This window comes from Ovis aries, chromosome 10 (genome assembly GCF_016772045.2).
Source record: "Ovis aries strain OAR_USU_Benz2616 breed Rambouillet chromosome 10, ARS-UI_Ramb_v3.0, whole genome shotgun sequence".
Lineage (NCBI taxonomy): Eukaryota > Metazoa > Chordata > Mammalia > Artiodactyla > Bovidae > Ovis > Ovis aries.
In genome coordinates this window covers 15,501,983-15,518,412 of record NC_056063.1, presented here as the reverse complement: position 1 = coordinate 15,518,412, position 16,430 = coordinate 15,501,983, and the positions used below count along the sequence as shown (strand labels likewise).

The 16,430-nt window shown below is 40.7% G+C and overlaps 1 protein-coding gene across 1 annotated transcript in view; it reads left to right on the top strand.

Annotated features, from left to right (window-relative positions):
- NUFIP1 (nuclear FMR1 interacting protein 1) overlaps window positions 1–12,389 on the top strand; it is a 32,798-nt gene extending 20,409 nt beyond the window's left edge. The window contains exons 8-10 of the mRNA XM_027973546.2: window positions 6,991–7,107; window positions 10,379–10,611; window positions 12,095–12,389. Of these exons, the coding sequence (XP_027829347.1) occupies window positions 6,991–7,107; window positions 10,379–10,611; window positions 12,095–12,226 (482 nt within the window). The 3' untranslated portion in view covers window positions 12,227–12,389. The remainder of the gene's footprint in view (window positions 1–6,990; window positions 7,108–10,378; window positions 10,612–12,094) is intronic.
- Window positions 12,390–16,430: the final 4,041 nt, after the last annotated feature.

Here is a 16,430-nt window from a genome sequence, read left to right as displayed (position 1 = left end):
TTGAAAAATTAAAGGACAGAAATGTTGCTGTCATAGAAAGATATCATTCAGCCTCTAAGGCTTCATTTCTTTTCTGAAAAATGAAAACATCGATGTAAATATTTTACCATCTTTCTTTCCAGTAACAAGGTGTGAGGCTTTATCTAGTTGCTAGTGCTTCTTCTGCAAAGGCGTGTTGCCAGTGAGTGGACTGATGGGTGATTGTTGTAGGTTTGCCAGCAGGCCCTGCTCAGCCTGGGGGAAGGTGTCTTCTACCGTAACCACACAGCAGATTATTGAACTTAAAGGATGGGAAGAAATGGGTGGGGACGTGGCAACTGCTTCACTGACTAAATCAGGATGGAAAAAGATCTTGGCATAAGGAGATGCTGGGCTAAGAATGACAAGATAAAATTCAGTAGGAATAGTAATAATAAATATTTTAACGGCAACTAACACTTATTAAGTAAGGTGCCTAACTGTGCTCTAAGTGCTTTGTGCATAGTAGCTCTTTGCTTCATAACGACCTTTCATGTGCGTGCAGCTGCTGCTTCCGTTTTTGAACCAAGGAACTTAGAGTCATTACCTTCGTCATGCTGCTAGTTAGTGACAGAGTCAGAGTTGGGAGTCTTACTCCTAGTACACGGCACTACCTCCAAATGTGAAGTCTGAATCTGGCCCCAAAAAGTGAATCTGTGTTGTATGGGTCTAGGAGAGTTGAGATGTGAAAGAGAGTTTTAGAAAAGCATCTTCTTATCCTTGCTGATAGCGAGGGAAAGGCAGAAGATGTTTGGGGCCAGGGCTCAGTTACTCTTGGGTACTGATTTTTTTTTTTTCCTTCAAAAAAGTGTTGGAGAGTGCCCACATACTTATTCAAGCTTACAGCTTGTGACCTTGATGATGAAATACAGTCTGTGTCTAAATAGAAACTTCCACGTCATTAAAATACTTAAAACACAAATATGAAGATTACTGTTATAAACATTAACTAACTTGAAAATTACATAGTTCTTTGCTTAATGCAACTTTCTAAATGAACATTTGAAGGGTTCTGTCATGTTGAATCAGTTCAGTTCAGTTCAGTCGCTCAGTCGTGTCCAACTCTCTGCGACCCCATGAATCACAGCATGCCAGGCCTCCTTGTCCATCACCAACTCCTGGAGTTCAGTCAGACTCAAGTCCATTGAGTCCGTGATGCCATCCAGCCATCTCATCCTCTGTTGGCCCCTTCTCCTCCTGCCCCCAATCCCTCCCAGCATCACAGTCTTTTCCAATGAGTCAACTCTTCGCATGAGGTGGCCAAAATACTGGAGCTTCAGCTCGAGCATCATTCCTTCCAAAGAAATCCCAGGGCTGAACTCCTTCAGGATGGACTGGTTGGATCTCCTTGCAGTCCAAGGGACTCTCAAGAGTCTTCTCCAACACCACAGTTCAAAAGCATCAATTCTTTGGTGCTCAGCCTTCTTCACAGTCCAACTCTCACATCCATACATGACCACAGGAAAAACCATAGCCTTGACTAGACGGACCTTAGCTGGCAACGTAATGTCTCTGCTTTTGAATATGCTATCTAGGTTGGTCATAACTTTTCTTCCAAGGAGTAAACGTCTTTTAATTTCATGGCTGCAGTCACCATCTGCAGTGATTCTGGAGCCCCAAAAAATAAAGTCTGACTCTGTTTCCACTGTTTCCCCATCTATTTCCCATGAAGTGATGGGACCAGATGCCATGATCTTCGTTTTCTGAATGTTGAGCTTTAAGCCAACTTTTCACTCTCTACTTTGACTTTCATCAAGAAGCTCTTTAGTTCCTCTTCACTTTCTGCCATAAGGGTGGTGTCATCTGCATATCTGAGGTTATTGATGTGTCTCCCGGCAGTCTTGATTCCAGCTTGTGTTTCTTCCAGTTCAGCGTTTCTCATGATGTACTCTGCATAGAAGTTAAATAAGTCTTTGCCTTCATATTGTTAGCTCTGGTTGGGCAATTCTGTTTTCCCATTTTTTAAAGAAGTGTTTCAGTGTGTGCTAGTCTGGTGAAGCACTAACGGAAAGATGACTGTATTACGCTTGCCTGTATTTAAGCCTGTGTCTAGATCTTCAAGAGACACTTTAGACCCGAGAAACAGTAGTTAAATGCCTTTCATCCTAATAATAGAAAGCATTCAGTCAGGTTCCTAGGAGCAGTTGAGTGAGAGATATCAAGTCATTTTGTTGTGGCTTAATGTTGAAATCCTTACTTTTGTGAAGGTAAGAGATGAACATGTAAGGCATGAATATAAAAATCCTAAAAGTAAGCTATAAACTTGTGATGTTGTTCTTTGAGGAAATCAGAATACCAACAATCAAATTATGGTTGCTGGATTTTGTAGGAAAGGTTCCATTTAAATTCCTGTTATCCTTTACTTGGGATTTCTTCTGGACTTTTACGCTTTACAAATCTAAGTTTTCGAGCACTGGTTTTTCAACTTTCCACTCCCAAGTATAGCTCCAGGAAACCACATGTACCCTTATTTTCACATACCCTAAATATCCTCAGTGTCTCAACTCTCCAGTTATCAATTTTACCTTGTTTAGAGAAGCTTCCTTCACATGAGCCAGAGTCACATGTGGTGTGTCCCCAGAATATAACTGAAGGTAATGAAATAGGGAAAGAGCTGTTCATTTGTGTGAACTTCTAGGTCTTGCCCTTAGGAAGGCAGTCAGGAGTAGTGAGCTGTAGGGCACTCCTAGTAATGAGTACACCAGCCACCAGGTTGTGGTTTTAACATCTGTCTAAAATTCTTTGCTCTTCCTTATTCCACGAGATAGAGCTTAATTTCCTTCCCCTTGAATGTGGGCTGGACGTAGTGACTTGTTTCTAGAAATCAAATAAGGAAGGAGAAGAATAGTAACTTTATGGTGGGGACCACCAAGTGGTCACGGCTGACGTCACCAGTAATAAGTCGGGTTGGTGTGTACCCCCTGATACATGACGAGAAGGACACTACCTAAAATCCATCAGCTCAGTCTCATCATCAGAAAACATCAGACCCAGCTAAGGGATATTCTGCAGTAATTGACCAGTAGTCTCTAAAACAGTCAAGTTTGTGAAAGGCAAGGAAATACTGAAGAATTGTCACAGATTGAAAGAAGACACAGATCAAGGAGTCCGGAGACTGAATGTGTGTGCTCTGGTGGATTGACTTCTAGAACAGAAAAAGGACATTAGTGGAAAAACTGGTGAAATTACAACACAGTCTGTAGTTCAGGTGGTAGTACTATCCCAGTGTTCATTTGTTAGCTGTGGTTAATGCACCGTAGTTATGTAAGATGTTAATATTAGGGGAAGCTAAGTGAAGGGTTTATGGAAAATCTTGGCACTAGCTTTGCAACACTTGTGTAAATCTAAAATGGATTCAAAATATGAAGTCTAGAGAAAAAGGAAGGCAGGAAGAAGAGTTGATATGTAGGCCAATTAAAGCTGTGCAGTCTGCTTCCTGAATTGTGAGGAAATACTTGCCTCCACGTTTCATTTTCCTGTGTTTTCTTTATAATTCATTTTCTGATTATATAAGTGATGCAAAAAATAGAAGGAAAAAAATAGGAAAAACATAAAAAGCAGTATACTTCCTTAACTTATGGAGACAGCCACTGCTCACATTTTATATCCCTCAGTATTTTTCTTAGATACATATATGTGATTTTTTAAGAAAAACGAAATCATTTTATTGAAAAAAAAAAAAAAAAAGAAATAGTCTCTGAATCCAGATGAAGCCAGGTTTCTGTTATGGCCCCACCTTGGCATAGTTCTGTCATTCTGTTCTAGCTACCCGTTTTGAACTTGTCCTTATTTAACTCATTCATGCAATAGTTTGTTCTTCAAATATTTGTTGAGCATTTATGTACTGTTCTAGGCTCAGAGGATACAGTATACTGAACACAGCCAAACCCCTTCTCTCCTGTACCTTATGTTCTGCTTGGGGAAGCTACAGTAAATAAATATGGGTTGATATCCTCCATGAGGACGTGTAACGCCAAGGGAAAGGACTGAGAATGGCAGCTGGAGAAAGGAGTGTGCTATTTAGTATAATTAGCGAAGGCATCTCTGATAAGGGGCTACTGAGAGATCTGAGTGAATTTAGGAGCTGAGACCTGAGAGTTTTCCAAGCAGAGAAAGCAACAAGTGCAAGCACCCCATGGGGAGAGCATGCTTTGTGTACTTGGGGAACAACAGGGTTGGAGTGGAGTAAGGCAGGAAGAAAGTGGTGAAGGATCAGCTCGAGTAGGGTCTTGTCTAAGGCAGGAAAGGACTTGGGACTTGACTCTGAGGTTGAGCAGAGAGAGGATGTGATGTGTTACAGTGGCGAATGGACTGCAGAGGTGGGCAGATGATGTCAGGCTGTTCTTTGAGGAGGATGCTAGAGCTGTCTGGGTAAGAAATGTTGACTTGGATTGCCATTGTAGGAGTGAAGTGATCAGTGTGATTCTGGATATATGTTCAAAACAGGTTTTGCTGTAACCATTGAAAAGAGCTGGCATTTGCTGAGATGGAGGCCAACTGGTAGGCGTGTTTGGAGGAGAAATCAACTTTTTTGTTTTGGGGCATGCTAACCTTTGAGATGCCTGTTTGATATCTAAGTAGAGATGTTGAGCAATTAGTTTGTTCCGGGCTTTAGGGGAAAACTGAAGGTATACAGCTGTGATTTATTGGCCTCTAAATAGTACTTTAAGATTTGAGATACAGTGAAATCATAAGAGGAGAAAGAGGCACAGAGGGAAAGGTTGCTGAGGATTGGACCCAGGGACAACTCGAGAAATTTGAAGTTGGTCAATGAAGAGAATTTAGTAGGGAGACTTAAATTCTGGGAAAGGAGAACCAAGTGAAAGGGTTCTGGAAGTCCCATGAAGGTCTCCCGTTGGCCTTGAGCAATTGCAGGGGTTAGGAGCGCCAGCCCTCCACGTGCTTGAAAACTCGAGTCCACCCTGTAGTTTGCCTTTCATGTGATGTGGTTCTCCTGCGTCCACAGCCCTGAATCCATGGATTCAGCTAATTGCAGGTTGGTTTCAGTAGCATTTCGCGTTGAAAAACAGCTGTGTGTAAGTGGACCTGTGAGCTCCAAGCCTGTGTTGTTCAAGGGTCAGTCGTACTGTCACATGTCACTAGGTTAAACAAGATGAACACCAACAGGTGACCTCTAGACTTGGCAACACAGAAGAATCCGGTGAACTTGGAAGAAAAAGTTCACTGGTGTGGTGGGCCTGAAAGACAGATTGAAGGAGATTCTAGAGGGTCAGATAGTTGTAGGAAATTTCAGGCCCAAGTGACTTCCCTGTGAGTTATATAAATAGTTGGGGTTTTGCTCTGAAAGGGAATAGAGAAATGGGCTGTAGCTGAAAGACATTTCTTGGCATTATTCTTGACCGTAGAGAGAGTTTGGTAGGACGACTTAATTTTCAGAAGACTTCATATATCTGTAGGAGATATTCTACCCCACTAGTTAATACTTGGGATTTAGAGTCAGGTAGCCAGGATTCGGACATGACTGAGTGACTTCACTTTCACTTTTCACTTTCATGCATTGGAGAAGGAAATGGCAACCCACTCCAGTGTTCGTCCCTGGAGGGGAACCTGGTGGGCTGCCATCTATGGGGTCGCACAGAGTCAGGCATGACTGACGTGACTTAGCAGCAGCAGCAGCCAGGATTTAAATTTGACCCAGCTGTTGTATTGTTCTGTTACCTGAGGGATCATCCAGTTCAGATTCTCTTGAATTTTGGTTTTATCCCCTGTAATTAATAGTGAAGGTGATACTTCAAAAGGGTTAAATGAGCTCTTGCTTTTAAAGAGCATTATTTAGTCATCTGTATTGTACTTTTTGGTGCTTCTACATTTTGGCATATCATCATTGAAGCAATGAGATGAGCAGTCTCCACACTAATATTGTTGCAGATTCTGTTTTATCCACTAGTCATTTATAAATAAAACTGCATATATTCAATTCCCCTTTATTAATTCAGGAGAAAAGATAAGAAGTTAGCTCCGAATTGACAAGGAGCAGTTTCTGGAGTGGGTGTTGGGCAGTGTGGATTGGTGGAGAGAGGCTCTCACTTCATGTACCGGAAGGTGGTAGTTCCATACTCACTTCCTTTTTCCTGCGGGCGTGCTTCGGTTTCCCTTAGACTGACTTGGTGAATGTTCAGTACTGTCTTGAAACATTTTCTATTGGTTGTGGGTTGAGCTGGTTCATTACACAAGCAAGTTATTGTCTTCATTCTTCCATCAGGCACTACTGACTTGTTCAGAATAAATGTAATACACTTTCAGAGGTGCCAAAAATAAACGCAATAGGTGGTGTCCTGGGGCTACAACTAAACTTTCTGGGCTCTGATCAAACACTTTACCTTTGGCAGGCTCTTAGTACTCGCTGAATTCTCGTACTTGGCTTGTTTACTTAAGTTCTTAGAAGTTCTAAATAATAAAAATTTAGGGCAGATTCAGTGAAGCGTTATGTTTATGCCTTTAATGGTAGAAAGGCTGAAATACTACTTGTACCCTCTAAACCAGTCTTAAAAAGAGTGGCCATTTATATGTTATTTACTCCAAATCTAATTTTCAGAGTCCATGATCCTAGTCCAGTGATGTTAAATACATTTATGGCCTTCTTGGTATTGTAATAAAATTAATTAATAGCATAAAGTAAGATAATTAATAACAAAGACTGTATAATTAATTTAGAGAAGACTCAAGTTCCATAACCAGTGAAACATGCTAAGAGACTTGAGTTGCATATAGCTTCCATTTGCCCCTCTCTCTGTTTTCTCTTTGGGCAGATAGCTTCTCTGACTGTAACGATTTAAACCAAGGGGAAAATTTTCAAGTCTCCTGGGTTTCTTTTTCAGGAAGATTGAGGAAATGATCAGAAAGTGCTTTCTTTTCACTAACACATGAGGGAGTGGGGGGCTGTCAGCTTTCTTTTTTATGCTGGTAGATATTTTTGATGTACAGTTTCATTCTCAGTGCTTCCTGTTTCAGAGTCTGACAAAGAGGAGAAACCGCAGAGTGCTGTCATACCCAAGGAAGTGACCCCAGCGCTGTGCTCCCTGATGAGCAGCTACGGCGGCCTCTCGGGGTCAGAGAGTGAGCCGGAAGGTGAGCCTGGTTCCAGGCGGTAACAGTGGGTGTGGATCGTTCCGTTGTTGCCTTTGATGTACACTATGCGTCAGTAGCATCCTTTCACTTGTATGTGTCTGAGGACGAGATGTGTCACGCACATTCTTCAGCTGAGCCTCAGATTCCTTTCTCATTTGATTCAGAAGTTAACATGGGATGAAGGGAAGTGGTAGAGATGGAGAACTGTGTTGCTTCTCTAGGAGAAAGGGGCAAAATAACATAAGGAAGGAAGAGGAAGGGGAAGAGATAGTATCCACTAGTGAAATCAGAGAAGATTCTAAAAGATAAAGCAAAGGAAGTTAATTACTTCTTCCCACTCTCAAGAACCCTTGTCTTAACATGTTTCGCACCTTTTGAAGCTGGAGAGAGGTCCTTTATGACAAAGAGGATGGTAAAATACCTGTATATGGGGCATTGCTCCTTACAGAGCACATTTACCTAAGCTGTCTCATTTGGAGAACACAGGAATCGTATATGCTTGTGTTGCATTAAGTGGTGTATTTTAAAGATTGGGAGACATGGAATCCTTTTGAGACTGTTTCTGAGAAGTTAACGTTATTCAGGATACATGTTTTAACCTTAAGAGATGATGACAAACTCCCCCTACCCCCAAAAAAAGCAATGGTGATAAACCAACTCAATATCTAGCGTCTCTTTTAGGGCCTCCTAGAGGTTAAAGCGTCTGCCTCCAATGCGGGAGACCCGGGTTCGATCCTTGGGTCAGGAAGATCCCCTGGAGAAGGAAATGGCAACCCACTCCAGTATTCTTGCTTTGATAATCCCATGGCCTGAGGAGCCTGGTGGGCTGCAGTCCACGGGGTCACAAAGAGTCAGACACAACTGAGTGACTTTACTTACTTACTTACTTAAAAGGGCTACGAGTAGGCTTGGCAGTATGGGCAACTCAAGCCAAGGTTCACGTCAGTAACCCAGCGTTTATTTAGTGAATAACCGTGTGTCCTGTTGCGCCTCTGAACCTGGCTCTGCATGGGCGTTATATCTGGGCTTCACCAGCCGCGAGAGAATTCTGAGTGTGTGTCTCAGATGCGTCATCACAGTAGGGGCTCTACCGAAGACAGGAATAGAGGGTCTTCAAAGTGAAAATGTAGGATGAAAGGGAGATTTAAATGTAATTGGATGAAGATGGCAGGACTTTTAATGTTGACTAAGCTAGAGAAAATCAATGTTTATGTAGTTGGAAGATGCTGAAGAAGGAAGAGTTGGGCTTTAATATGAAAGTTAAGGTTTAGATCTGGGTCTCTATAACACGAGTTTTTTTTTTTTTTTTCCTCTTTTTGAAAGGTAAGCTTTACTGTGGTAACTGGTTAAAGGCTACTTGAATTTTGAAATATAATCTACTTTGGCTTTATCAGAGGAGTCCTTTACAGATGGTTGCCTCTTCTTCTTTTTTATTTTTTTGAATTTTAAGAAAAACAGTATTTAGTTCCTTACTCTTATTTCCAGTTCACTGATATGAAGATGAAGTTATTCTTTAAACACATATTATGTTTACTGCTTATCTTGTGTATTTATGACAGGTGATAGCAAAGAAAGCTATTACCAGATTACTGAATCCCATAAAAACAAGCCATACAAATGCTCTCCTCTCTCATTCCTAAGATAAGATATTTAATAGTTTTATACTCATGTCTTCATTTTGAGACTGCCACTTTGAGAAGGCAGAGAGGAAACTGGAAGGGATCAAGGTTTCAGTCCTTTATTTTATAGACGCTGAAGCTTCAAGAGGAGACACTGGCAAAACTAGTATGTGGCAAAGCTGACATAAAGCTTGGGTCTAAAGAAGCCAACTATATTGCCTTCCATTGCGTCTTTCTTTGTGTGGCAATAGGTGGTGCATAGCTGTTCTTTTGACTTTGTATGAATTCAGTTTGACTGATTGTCTAATATGTCCTGCCTTCAGGAAAAAGTCCTTGCTTCACATTCCTAAGCCTTAAGAATTATTTTATGTAATTTGAATTTATTAAGCCATCCAGGTCACTAGCAGATTTCTAGCTTGCAGTGTTACTGGGCTTTAGGTTGGGATAGGATATTGACACAGCAGGACTTTGCAATAAGTAAAACAAGGAAATAAAGAGAGCCTTCTCTGAACCAGTAGCGTCTCTGTTGTTTTTGTTTTAGTCGCTAAGTCATGTCCTACTTTTGCGACCCCGTGGACTATAGCCCGCTAGGCTTCTCTTTCCATAGGATTTCACAGGCAAGAAAATTGGAGTGGGTTGCCATTTGCTACTCAAGGGGATCTTCCCGACCCAGGGATCGAACCCGCATCTCCTGGAGCTCCTGCATTTTAGGCGGATTCTTTACAGCTGACCCACTGAGGAAGCCTGTGGTTATTAACCATTAGTATGGTTATTCATTGTATACTAATTTCAGTATGATGTCTCAGGAAATAGGGAGGCCTGAGGAGGAGGGGGAGAGAGAGAGGAGAATGGCAAGTAGGTGGAGCAGTGAGAACATAACATGGTTAAATTGATTGTCTCACATGGACGTGGTTCATGGTGACCCAAAACAGTTACAGTAGTAGTTCCAAAGATCAGTGATTACACATGCCCATCACATAGAACGACAGTGAAAGTTGGAGACATTGAGAAAAAATCATTGGAATATGATGCAGAGGCGCGAACAGACAGTGTTGGAAAAATGGTGCTAACAGACTTGGTCAGTGTGGCCACAGACCTTCAACTTGTACAAAATGCGGTGTCTGAAGACCGTTAAATCAAAGCACAGTAAAGCAAGGTGCTCCTGCAATTTAAGAATTTTACAGCAGTGCACTTAGATTTTCCTCTTCCCTTCCTTTGTGCTGTTCTCTCCGGTTTTAGTTCTGTGGATGCTAATAAACCCCACATACATTGTTGTTACGCATTTTTGCTTTCAGTTGTCAATTATCTTTACAGAATTTTTTCAAATGGAAAAGGTCATTTGTATTTATCCACATATTGACTTGTCTCTGGCCCTCTTCATTCCTTTGTGTAGATCCAAGTTTCCGTCTGGTGTTCCTTCTTTCATAGGGATCATTTTCCATAGCTCTTTGCAGTAATCTCCTCAGTTCTTGGCAGTCATAGTTCCCAATTTGAAAAATATTGTAATACACTGTACATGCTCAGTTTCAAGTAAGTAACTGTTACGGCTGGGGAAGGAGATTATTGTGGGTGGTGTTTTTTATTGGATATTTTGGGAAGTTTTACCTGTTTTTTAATTTGTTATTTTTGTGTTTATTTTTCGTCCCATGTAGAAGCTCCCATCAAGACTGAAGCAGACATTCTGGCAGAAGACCAGGTTCTTCATAGCAATACTCCTAAGAAACCAAGTCAAGATGTTAGAGCAACTGTTAGAAACTCCTCAGAAGCCAAGTGTGAGAGCCAAAAGAGAAGTTTTAAAAACACAAATCCTAAGAGGAGAAAAAATAACCTCAACTATCGAACATTATTTGAACCAAGAACACACCATCCATATCTCCTGGAAATGGTAAGTGGCTGTTGTGTTCTCTTGTCCTGAGAATAGAGCTACTGGGCGTGCGTGCGTGTGTGCGTGCGTGCGTCTGTCTGTCTGTCTGTCTGTCTGTGTGTATGTGTCTCTGTGTGTGTGTGTCTGTGTGTGTGTGTCTGTCTGTGTGTGTGTGTGTCTGTGTGTGTGTGTCTGTGTGTGTGTGTGTGTCTCTGTGTGTGTGTGTCTGTATCTGTGTGTGTGTGTCTGTGTGTGTGTGTGTGCGCGTGTTTTAAGGTTACCAGACACATATGCTCCTTGAAGAGTTACCAATGTATCTTAGTTCTGAAACTGCCTTTGGAATATAGCTGATACTCAGTAAGTGTGGGATAATTACAATTTTCAGAACTGCTTAAGATAAAAGAACCTAGTCTTAGGTAGTTGATAAAGCATATCGAAGTGTACTGACCTTTTTAAAATTTTCATTGAAAGCACAACTAAATACAGTGCAGGCTAAAGGGAGAAAAACGGTTTTGTGTGTTTTTTTTGTGGGTTGTTGACTTTATTCTCAGTGTGATGTGCTCAAAGTTTACGATTTTCTTTAAATTATAAAGAAACAGTGCCTCTTTTGATTCTGGGTAATGGACATGAAGCTGTTCAAAGATCTAAGACTTTCATATCTAAGAGTGATGGAAATACCCTGAAATTTTTAGTGGAATCGTAAACCTACCTGGTGATGTTCTGTGCAAAGTCAGGTTTTTGCCTGGTTAGGGAGGTGCCTGTGCTGCAGCTCAAGTGTTCTGTGACTAGAGACCATGGCATGTTACATGCAGACACAGTTGCTTCTTAATAAAATTGATCTGAAATGTACTATTTCGTAAATTTGGGTGCTATGTAAAGGAAACTGCATTTTTAAAATGTTTTCCTTGTAGGTGGTATATTAAATCATCTGTTTACTGAAAGTTCCTCTGTGGGTGTTTGTGAACTACATTGACATCAGAAATAAAATGAGTAGTTACATTATTCTTTTTGGCGAATCACATGTGATTCCTTGGCTATGTAGTCTAGATACCAGGGATTTTCAGCCTTCTTTCAATTACAGTAAGCACAAAAGTGGGAAGTCCTGAAAGACCAGGAATGTTGGGGTTAGTTACTGCTGGTTTCATTATTACTATATTTGCTATAGCTCCATACCAGTTTCTCTGCTGTTTATAGATTTGGGTTTGGGAGGATCCTGTTTAACATGGTTTTTAGATGTAAAGAATTGTAAGCTTCTAAACCCAATTTTGCCGTCCCTTCCTTGATACTTCTGGAGAAGACCTTGAATACTAGTGTTTAAATCTCGATAGTTTTGGTTAAAAGGAGATAGTCTTACATTGTTTTTTAGTGAAATAATTAGTAAATATAATTCAAATCTTTATTATTCTGTGTTCTTCATATAGAGAAGGCACATAGAAATATCTTAGATGGTGTTTCTTGGATGTATTTTATTTAAAAGCTAATCTTTTTATTTATTATTTTTTAGCTGTTAGCTCCGGACATTCGACATGAAAGAAATGTGATTTTGCAGTGTGTTCGGTACATCATCAAAAAAGACTTTTTTGGACTTAATACTACTACTGTGAACACTAAAGATGAATCGGTATCTGGTGTTTAGCACACATGTCTGAAGCATGTAAGATGGTAACAACCTCAAGTTTGTGGGTGAAAATTCTTCTTTTTTCAACTGGATTAGTAATTAAATTGTAAGCCTCATGGGCTATCATGTAGGATTTTCAAGTCTTTGATGCTATATAAATAAATACCTTATTGATTTTTAAGACTGTCTGTATTGTTGGGATCATATGTAATATTTGCTGGCAGAATTCTACTTTGTATTTCTTGCTGTTGTATAAAGAAGTCTGCTCTTGGGCCAGATAAGAATTGAAGATGCTGGTTTAGTGGTAAGAAAAAAAACTTTAAAATTTTTTTAATTCAGCTGAGGAGTACTGTAGGTTGGGGAGAGAAATACAGTCATTTTGTTTTTAATAAATGAGAGGAAGAGTTGTTCTTTAACTCCTGCAAAAGGAGGGTATTTTAAAATAAACCAGAGCGAATTAATAAGATGAGAACATCTTGAAATTTAAATTTCTGCTGTTTATTTCAAAGGACATGTTGACATTCACCTATTGGCAGCTCAGGTATTGATCCTTTGAAATATTACAGATACGGCTTCTGTTTATGTTCCAGTTCAGTAGAAGTGCTTCTTTTTGGTATGGTTCAGAACTGGACGTTTTAAAATTTTTTTCCTGTGAAAAAGTATGTAAAGTACAGTACTTGATGAGGTTCAGTTAATTTTTTATGGCGTAAACAGTAATTTGTGAAATATTACATGAGTTTTAGAGAATTAAAATTTGCTTATAAAGGTAATAATTAAAGCTTTAAAATATGTTTTAAATAAATAACAGCTACTAAGGTCTTTTTATCTCCTGTAATGCTGGAGGCTCTGGTCTTTTATGTTCTAGTCATTTGTGCTAGCTAGTGCTAGAGCTCTACTCTGTTTTTTTTAATGTATTTACTTTTAATTGAAGACTAATTCCTTCACAATATTGTTGGTTTCTGCCCTGTTATCAACATGAATTAGTCACAGGTATACATACGTCCCCTCTTTCCTGAGCCTCGCTCCCCCTTCCCACCCCATCACGCCCCTCTGAGTTGTTACAGAGCCCGGGTTTGAGTTCCCGAGTCATACAGCAAATCCCCACTGGCTGTCTGTTTCACAGTGGCCGCCTGTGTTCCCATGCTCCTCTCTCCGTCCGTCCCAGCCTCTCCTCCTCCTCTGCCACCCGGGTCCGTGTCTGTCCACTATGTCTGCGTCTCCACTGCTGCCCTGCAAGCAGGCCCATCAGTGCCACCTTTCTAGATTCCCTACGTGTGCGTTGATACATGAGATTTGTTTTTCTCGTAATGACTTATTTCCCTCTGTATCATAAGCTCTAGGTTCATCCATCTCATCAGAACTGACTCACGTGCATTCCTTAGAGCTCCTGTCTTGACATTCAGCCAAAGGAGCTAGATTTTTAAAATTTATCTCTTGTAGTTGGAAAATTAATTTCATTTGACATGGTGATATTTGAAATCCACGAATCTTGACTTTAAGAAGTAGGGCAAGAGAGCTGACAGCAGCCCTCTGCCCCTTTTGCTCCTCGACATCTGTAAGATCTCATCCCAAATCCTGGGACACCTGGTACATAACACTGCGACATCACAGACCTGAGAGTAACAGTCATACTGAGGTCAGTGTTTCCCAACCTGGTAACAACCATACAGACCTTTTAAATCTGTTTTACTCTCTTCCTCCAGAGAGCCCCGTATTTTGGAAAATTAGCAACCAGCTCACTCATTAATTCAGTTCATATAATACTTTAATGGAGTAAAAGAAAAATGAATAGAACCTTGCATTATTCAAAGATGTGACTCTTAACCCAGTTCATCTCAACAGGACAGAGAAGTAACCAATATTACAGTATTCAAATTGTGACTAGTCTGTAGTTTTATCTCAGGTTAGCATGTGATTTCCATAGGTTTCAAATATATAAATGAATTCACAGACTCCTAGTCTGTGTTCAAAGGACCATCATGTCTCCAGGGGCTTTGATAATCACTGCTCTGAGGTATACTGTGCAAAGTTTTATTTTCAATCTTTCTTGTTTTCTAATAAATGTAGTAAAGACTGAAAATGCCCCACTGAGTACTGCCCTGGCTATGTCCAACAGTGTTAAGCTGTGGTGACTGTTGTTTATTTCTAGGGGGTAATTTCAGATTCTGTTCACTTTATATTTAACCCAGGAATTGCTTAAGTATGTTTACAATTCGCAAGCAGGTCGAGTGTAACCTGTATGGTTTCTGCTTTATGGAATGCATGGTCAATATTTGTAAATATTCTGAGTTTTGAGGGGAGAAGGGTGCCATGCTTGTTCTCTTTTGGATTTACCTTGTTAATTGTCAGGCCTTCTACATTCCAGTTCTATCTTTATTAGCAAAAACTTACTTTTCACCTTCATGAAAAACCTTGGGTTTTCTTTTTATGCTTACAGTCCTAAAATTTCACCAATAATGCCCAGGTATGTGGGATATAATATATGTCATTCATTCTGCTTACCTGATGGTCCTTTCACTCTGAAGAATTGTACCATTCTTGGACTAAGGACAATTTCTGAAATGATTTATTTTCTTTCCATTTTTTCTTTTGTTTTTCTGGACTTACCAAGTGAATATGGAACTTCGTGACCTGATCCTTTCACTGGACTTACATAATTTGTCTTGGTCTTTTTGCTCTATTCTGAAAGATTGCTCCAGATGTTATCTTCCAGGGACTTGCTCTGTAATCCAGTGGTTAAGACTCTGAGCTTCTACTGCAGGGGGAAGGGTTCATTCATTCCCTGGTCAGGAATCCTGCATGCTCTGCGTGGTGCAGCCCGCCCCCACCCCCAAAAATGTTATCTTCCAAATCCCTAATTCCAATTCGTTTTTTTTGAATTGAAATGAGGATTCAACATTTAATTACTTTATGATATGCTGTGATATGCTACAATCATTCAGCTTTTCTATTTAGTTTTTAATATTTAGCAATTTGCTTTCAAATATTCAAGATTGCTTTCTTAGTCTAATTGCTTTTTTCATAGGTGTAGTACCCTTATATTTCTAAGGATACCAGTGAGAATTTTCTCGTTATTTTCTATTCCTTGAATTATTTGCTTCCCCGTTGATTGTCAGTTGTTCTGTTTGTTCAGTTTACTGAACAATTATCTTACTGCTAATTGTTGAAAGAATCACTTTTACATATGAAAGAGATTTTCTTGATTAATGGGTTGGCATGGATTTTTCCCAGATTTGTATAAAGCATTCTTTGCTCCAAAAGATGTTTACCTTGACTGAGAAAAGGAAGCTTTTTGTTCACACAGAGTTTTTAGAATTGAGGGGGAGTGGGCAAAAAAGTCTAGGCTCTTGGCGTCAGTCCCATCTCTTTGCCAAAATACCAAGAGTTTTAATCTGAGGATGGAGCTTTTCTCTGGGGCAGAACTCTTATCTGCCAACTGCTTGGTTTTGGAGCTGGGCAGGTTTAGGACTTAACTAATGCAGCTGCTAAGTCACTTCAGTCGTGTCCGACTCTGTGCGACGCCATAGACAGCAGCCCACCAGGCTCCCCCATCCCTGGGATTCTCCAGGCAAGAACACTGGAGTGGGTTGCCATTTCCTTCTCCAATGCATGAAAGTGAAAAGTGAAAGTGAAGTCACTCAGTCGTGTCCGACTCTTGGTGACCCCATGGACCGCAGCCTACCAGGCTCCTCCGTCCATGGGGTTTTCCAGGCAAGAGTACTGGAGTGGGGTGCCATTGCCTTCTCCAAACTAATGCAGCTAGTCCCCGGCTTTCTGTCATCTGTTGACTTGGCTTAGAGTACCTCTGGAATCACCTTTACCTTTCCTGTGGTTGTCTCTGGGGCTGGTTTGGGCGGAGGCCTTCCTCTTGTTTCTTGTCAACCTGGTCAGCTTTATTCAGTTCAGTTCAGTTCAGTTGCTCAGTCATGTCCGACTCTTTGCGACTCCATGAATCGCAGCACGCCAGGCCTCCCTATCCATCACCAACTCCCAGAGTTCATCCAAACTCATGTGCGTCGAGTAGGTGATGCCATCCAGCCATCTCATCCTCAGTCGTCCCCTATTCCTCCTGCCCCCAATTCCTCCCAGCATCAGGGTCTTTTTCAATGAGTTAACCCTTCGCATGAGGCGGCCAAAGTATTGGAGTTTCAGCCTCAGCATCAGTCCTTCCAGTGAATACCCAGGACTGGTCTCCTTCAGAATGGACTGGTTGGATCTCCTT